The sequence below is a fragment of the Hermetia illucens genome, chromosome 1, assembly GCF_905115235.1.
Source record: "Hermetia illucens chromosome 1, iHerIll2.2.curated.20191125, whole genome shotgun sequence".
Lineage (NCBI taxonomy): Eukaryota > Metazoa > Arthropoda > Insecta > Diptera > Stratiomyidae > Hermetia > Hermetia illucens.
The window spans coordinates 43,670,800-43,677,965 of NC_051849.1; the positions used below are offsets into that span (position 1 = coordinate 43,670,800).

The 7,166-nt window shown below is 42.5% G+C and overlaps 1 protein-coding gene across 1 annotated transcript; it reads right to left on the bottom strand.

Moving 5' to 3' along the window:
- Positions 1-3,998: 3,998 nt before the first annotated feature.
- Positions 3,999-5,874, bottom strand: LOC119661212. The gene is made up of 5 exons (XM_038070435.1): positions 5,294-5,874; positions 4,974-5,231; positions 4,539-4,905; positions 4,239-4,423; positions 3,999-4,180 (listed from the first exon to the last, which is right to left on the bottom strand). The coding sequence occupies exons 1-5, from the start codon at positions 5,856-5,858 to the stop codon at positions 4,071-4,073; spliced, it is 1,485 nt and encodes a 494-aa protein (XP_037926363.1). The 5' UTR covers positions 5,859-5,874; the 3' UTR covers positions 3,999-4,070.
- Positions 5,875-7,166: the final 1,292 nt, after the last annotated feature.

Genomic DNA, 7,166 nt, shown 5'->3' on the forward strand with positions numbered 1-7,166 from the left:
CATTCGAGATATTTGCGACGAAAGAATGAAATATTATTTAATATCTTTCAAAGTTGTGATTATCACCGCACCACATTTTGGCACCTGGTTTTTGAGTATCATTATGTTGAAAAGTCTTAATCACGACACTGAGTTCCTTCATTTTCAATATTCGCTAGTTGTTTTCTAGACATAATAGCCAGTAAAAGGCAAGCGGACTTCTGGCAGTCAGTTTCTGGCAGGATCATCAGTGCAAGATTCCACTTCAGGTTAAGCAATACCGTACAAAACAACGGAGATTTGCTATACGCATACACTCTGTAGAGGAGAAGAACGCAACTGAAGGCAGTTCAGAAGATGCTACCAAAAGTTACATTGTGATCGTGATAAGAGATCCGAATCCCAAAGTGGGCTCTGACAACAGCTTGCTCGAACATCTAATGGGGAGACATAGTCTTGGTACCCGTAACTTATAGCACTGATCAAGCACAGGGGTTGCCACAAAATCAAATGAGTTTCAACTCACTGACAACCAACATCTATAAACACACTTTCTGTTCACTCATAACTAACATAGAAACTATAACTAGCAAAGATAATCTAAAAATCTCTTACCTCTTTTTCTTTAGTCTTTGTCCTGCTCGTCGTGATCGGTTGAGCCATTTTGTTCCATCAACGGTCAGATTTGGCTGCAGTTGCCAGACCTCCAAATTCACATTCACCGTATCATACTACTGTTATTTCGGCCAGCCTTTTGGTCACTTTCCATCGACTTTGATCTTCAGATCAACCTGGGTAAGTGAATTCTCATTAGCACGAATTACATGACCATACCATCGAAGACGCCTTTCTCGCAATTTTCCCACAATCGGTACAGCCCCATATCGATCGCATAGTATCTGACCAGCGTAGTCCAATGATGTGACGCAGACTGGTATTGACGAAAGCTTGTTTGAGGAAAGATGTTGAATTCCTTCAAGTTCTCCGAACAAAGCAGCATGAACGACGCTGCCGATAACAAAAAGAAATAATATCGATGAGTGGATGCTTCCCTGCTGAACTCCACGCTGGACTTCATAATCCTCTGAGCTTTTTCTCGGTGCAGCACGCGACATCATATATCGCCATGGTTATAGTTTTTAGTTTCTCTGGAATAGTCCTCCTACGTAGAGCTGCCTGCATTGCGATTTTTTGGAATGTTCAGAGAATCACATTTGCTTTGTTTAGACTCCAGATACACTCCCTGTTCCCGCTATCGAAAGCTATCTCGAAATCGATAAAGAGCAGGTGCAACCAAGATCCGCGCACTGTTCAAACATGATCCGTAGTGTGTTCATGTGGTCAATGTAGCAGGATTCGGAGCAGGAACCAGTCTGCTCTCTGTCGATCACGCTTTCGAGATGTTCTTTGATGCATTCCAAGATTATTTTAGCTATTATCTTTGTGACGGAAGGGAACACGTAGATACCCTTCAATTGTCACTCTCAGATGTTTCTTTTTTTGCGGAATCTTAACGGCCATCCCCTTCTTCCATTCTCTGAGAAAGTTTTCGTATTGACTTACGAGCGGAACTAGCAGATCTACAGTAACTGCAGGTGCAGCGATAAATAACCGTCCGGGGAGACCGTCAAGCCCAGCGAGCTATTAGCTAGCAGAAATTTACTAAGATTTGAACAGAGATTCCGGTGTAAACCTTAATTGAGGAAATATGCATTTTTTCTGTATTAGCACAAAAGTATCCAACGTTCACGGGCACCCACTGTTTTAAAACTAGATGTTAGTTATTAGACGTTAAACATCAAGGACTTTTATGTGTATATTGGAAAAAAACATACTTTTCTGATATCATCATCAACGTTGCAACAACAGGTCTAGGCCTGCCTTTATAAGGAACTCCAGACATCCCGGTTTAGCGCAGAAGTAGACCAATTCGATATCCCTAAAAGCTGTCCTGGCCTACACCATCGCTCCATGCAGGCAGGGCCTGCCTTCATTTGCTACCATAGATATTAACATTCCGGGCTGGATCCTCCTCATCCATACGGATTAAGTGGCCCGCCCACCGTAGCCTGTTTAGCCTGATTTTATCAACAACCAGACGGTCGTGGTATCGCTCATAGATTTCGTCGTTATGTAGGCTACGGAATCGTCCATCATGTAGAGAACCAAAAATTGTTCGGAGGATTCTTGGTGGTGGGACGTTTCGAGCGAAACAGTTTTTGTAAGCTGAAATAGGCTCTGTTTGCTGCCAAGAACCGTGCTCGGATTTCATCGTCACAGTTATTATCGGTTGTGATTTTCAACCGTAGATAGAAGAAATTTTCAACGGTCTCAAAGTTGTAGTCTCCTATCTTTACTGTTTTCATTTGACCAGTGTAATTCGATGTTGATCATTCTTTCGGTTTTGACGCTGACGTTAGCACCATGTACGCCGCCTGCTCGATCTGGATGAAGGTAGACTGTACATCTGGGGTTGTTCTTCCCATGATGTCAATATCGCGAGTATAGGCCAATAGTTGGGGGGACTTAAAGAGGATGGTGCCTCTCGCATTTACGTCTGCATCTCGAATCTTTCACCAGGCCCAGGACGCATGATAGAGCATCCCCTTGTCTTAGACCGTTGTTCATGCTGAATGGTTTCGCCACTTTTATTTGGCCTCGCACATTAGTCAGTCTCAACCTAGTCAGCCTTATTAATTTCGTCGGTATACCGAATTCACTCATGACCGTGTACATGCAATCATAGGCAGCTTTAAAGTCGATGAAAAGATGGTGCAACTGATGTCCATATTCTAACAATTCTTCCATCGCTTGCCGTAGAGAGAAAATCTGACCTGTTGCTGATTTGCCTGGAGTGAAGCCTCTTAAGTATGGGCCAATGATGTTCTGGGCGTATGGAACTATCCAGTCTAGCAAGATAGAGAAGAATGTCTTATAAATGGTACTCAGCAACGTGATACCGCTATAATTACTGCACTGTATGATAACCCCCTTTTTATGTATGAGGCAGATAATGTTTCTTTGCCAGTCGTCAGGCATTGATATTCGCTTTTCCATACTTTAAGCATTAGTTGATGAACCGCTTGGTGTAATTGGCCGCCTCCATATTTAACCAATTCGGCTGTAATTCCATCGGCTCCTGGCGATTTTTTATTTTTAAGCCGATAAATTGCACGGACTGTTTCTTCTATGCTTGATGGTGGCAGCATTTGTCCATCGTCTTCAGTTGGCGGGACCTCCAACTCGACGATATTTCGGCTGTTGGGCAGTTCATCAGAATACTACACCCATCACTCCAATATACCCATTCTGCCGGAAATCAGATTTCCTTCTTTGCCTCGGCAGGATGAGCATCGAGGTGTATGAAGCTTCATTCTGCTGACTTGTTGGTAAAACTTGCGCGCCTGGTGTGGTTGCTCCCTGTACTTTTCTAGTTCACAGACTTGCTGGTTCTCTCAGACTTCCTTTTTCGATCTGTGAACTCGTTTCTTTGTTCAATGAAGTTCGTGATAAGTCTCCGCGCATGCTCGCGTTCTTTGAGAATGCAATACTACTCGGTATGCTGCATTCTTCCGTTCCGTTGCTAGCTCACATTCATCGTCGAACCAGTCGTTCCGACCTTTCTTGCGTCCGAATCCATATTGGCCCCCCTATAAGTTCTTACAACCATCAAGGCTGAGAGGTGGCAGCGTTCGATCAACACGTGGTCAATTTGGTTGAAAGTGGTCCCGTCTGGAGAGGCCCACGTATGTTTGTTGACCACTTTCGGCGCAAGCCAGGTACTTCCAACAACCGTTTCGTTCGACACTGCTAACTGAATAATGCGGAGTCCGTTATCATTGGTATGTCTCTGTAAGATATGGGCGCTGAAGTATTGCCTGAATACGGACTCCGTTCGTTGGTCGGCAGGCGTTTTATGCTCCATCGTGGGTACCAATTCACGTTTCGCCCTGGGAGGGACCTATACTACCCTCTGATCGCCAATCGAAAACTTTCAGAAGAGTTCAAAAGTGCACAAAATCTATATTAAGGTTTATTCATCTAAAATCGAAGTTTAACTAAACACCTCCGTTATATCAAATTCATTAATTCTAGAAAATGTCGTAATAAAATTCGAAGGCCCTTATGTCGGACATTGACATTGGAACTCCCATATTTTTACCGCTTTTGAAGTGAAGGGCGAAAACTCCTGGATTGTGGGCTGCAAAATATCAGTTATTAAAGAAAAAGTTGACGTCGTCCATAATCCTACGACTTACAGGTTAGAATTTGGTTGGCTAAATGATTATCGCAATATAATGGCCTTAAATCAAACGTATCCACTGGATCTGGAAGAGCTATACTTAAATAATCCTCAGATGGGGGAATTGTAGTGGTCACAGGATTAAGTACGTAACAGTCACTGATATCATTTCCACCCAGAGAAAACGTGGTGAAATTGAGCCTGTAAATGAATTTAAGATCCGTTAGCGAAAACATTTGGCCCCGAGCAATTTTGGAAGGGATTTTTTCTTATATTGCTTTTTGGGAGAAGCTCGTTTTAATTATGAATCGTTCACCTGATGTAAGTAGCGTCAGGACGTCTCTTTATGCAAATCGTATATTCTATTTCTCTTGGGTATGGTCCAACCCCATTGTTATAGTTGAAAGATTGCACTCGACGATGTTCTTCCAGGAAAAACTGATCGCATCCGGGGGGAGCTATCAAATCTAAGTCATAATTCTTCGATTTGGGTACGTTGGCGATATTGGTAGCTGCTCTATTTGGTAGTCCGAAACCGCCATTAACGACGGGACGTGCTGGAATAATAGCAGTTGGACATTCAATTTGTGTAATTGTGATATCCCAAAATGATTGAGCAGTTTCCATTTGGCGAACAACAATTACTCCATTCGATGTGTCCCAAACACTGAAGGGAAGATGAACTGGAAATATTCAAAGACAATGGAATGATGTGTCTAAGATCGGAAGCAATGAATCCTCATTTACTCACGGTTTTGTTTGAAATTAGATCCGCAAAAATTAATTCCTGCTATTCTGATGAAATTTCGGGTACACTCTATAGGAATTTCAACAGGATCTTGATTTTCGTTGTTCTCTTTAGGGAAGTTGGTTGTGAATTCAATTCTAAGTTGACATACATTTTGACTATAAGGTTGGATTCGATAGAAGCAATCGGGTCCCTCTGAATACGAATTGCCATTTAGATAGATCCGCTTGGCGCTAGAAGTTTGACCGCAAGCCATTGTTGCTATTGGTTCAACAAAAGCATATTAATAATATTTGGTTATAGGGAAAAGATTATTTGCATACTGAAACAGCATATTCCAACAGGCCAGCATACACCGACCGATGTACCGCCACCTCGAGAACAATCGCCACTCGACAGGCAAATTCCTGAAGGACCAAACTGTGCTTCACAAGCTGAATAGAGAGTATAACCATTGAACCGGTTTCCAGGGCGTAGTAATCCACCTCCTAATCCACCACTACCAATTCCCCCTAAGCCACCGCCAATCCCTCCTAAACCGCCACCAATACCTCCCAAGCCGCCTCCTATTCCACCAAGTCCTCCGGTACCTATTCCTCCAAGTCCTCCGGTACCAATTCCTCCAAGTCCTCCGCTACCCAATCCAGGCCTTAGTCCAGGACCAACTCCAATTCCTGCACCACCTAGTCCCAATCCGCCGCCTACTCCTAATCCGCCACCCAAACCGCCTCCGACAGTCCCTAAACCATGGCCACCTAGTTTTGCTTCACGCTGTGAAGTAAGATTGACATGGACGGTCTGCTCTTCTTTTGCATTACTAAATCCACCACTAGCGAAACTAACTGTAACTAGAGCACTTACTGCCACTAACGCAATATTCCGCCACATTTTCGAGGTTTCACGGAAAGACTTAAACTGAAACTTATTTTATCTTTTTGGAGGCTATTTATACTCCTTCTTGTAAACGTGCCCGATAATAGGAAAAGCAAATTTGGTTCTTTTTATGCAAACATCTATAACGTTAGTTCTAACAAGTAGTCGTGATTTGAATTCGTTGAGTTGTCGCTCGCATTAAGGGGGTCATCCCGTGTGTCGGATCCGCGGAATCGAATTTTTTTTTTGGCATCAATTGTATCCAGATATAGTGTAGAATATATGGGCAAAGTGATTTTTTGACATTCGTGATAAGTCACATGCCAGATTTATGCCGATCGCCGTAATAAAGCTCGTATTTATCGGCCGGGATGACTTCGCTAAAAGGACAAGAATCAAAGCCAAGGCTGTACATGTGTTTCTTCATGAAATTTAAGGTTTATGGATTAGGTATAGCAGATTAAGTCAGTTAAGGTTTTATGGCTACAAATCGCATTCTATCTTTTAAATATTGTTTTTCTCGAAACAGCATGTTGCAAATCGGTTGCCACCATAGCCCAAAACCTATCCAACCAGATTGTTTGAAATGTTTACAACTTATTCAGAACATATTTCTGTTTCCGCAAACTAGGATAATTACGATTCATTCAGTAGTTTTTTTAAGGTTTTGTGTGAAACAAAACCTTATTAGAATCGAGACGGTGTCTGTCTGTCCGTCTGTCCGTCTGTCTGTCTGTCTGTCTGTCTGTCTGTCTGTCTGTCTGTCTGTCTGTCTGTCACACCCGATTTATTCGGAAACGACTAGACCGATTGTCATGAAAATTGGTGAGAGTATGTAATCTGGTGATCCCTTTACATGCAGTAAGTGGCGCCATCTTGTGTTAAGTTTAAGGGGGGGCTTCCCATACATGTGAATGGAGGGTGCAAATTTTTTTTTCACCGAATGTAGCCATGTAGGGTATCAAATGAAAGGTCTCAATTAGTACTTTTCCAAACTGGTTCAATATTTGATGTTGGGTGAAACACAGGGGAGTGAGGGCTCAAAATATGACCCCCAAAAAGTGTAACAGGTCTCGTTCTCAGAACCTATCCAACCGAAAAATCTGAAAAAAATTACAGTGGTGCATCTCTGCGAAATCTAGGCCTCAAAATATATCCGGTTCCGATATCTGCACAAATAAAGTTAATAATAGTATATTTCCACATTTTAGAAATTTACCCGGCACCCCCCCTTATGTTCATCCCAGAAGTACAAAATTTGGCATGCGTGTAATGAAGAACATAATGCACAGTTTGGTCAAGTTTGAAGAAAATCCAACTATT

Bases quoted from the DNA above. Each gene is read 5' to 3' on its own strand.
- LOC119661212 (XM_038070435.1), bottom strand. From the start codon at position 5,858: ATGTGGCGGAATATTGCGTTAGTGGCAGTAAGTGCTCTAGTTACAGTT. The intron at 5,232-5,293 runs GTATGCAAATAA...TTGAACCAATAG, and splicing joins TGTTGGAATATGCTGTTTCA to CAACAATGGCTTGCGGTCAA. The intron at 4,181-4,238 runs GTAAGTCGTAGG...GATATTTTGCAG, and splicing joins AGCCAACCAAATTCTAACCT to CCCACAATCCAGGAGTTTTC.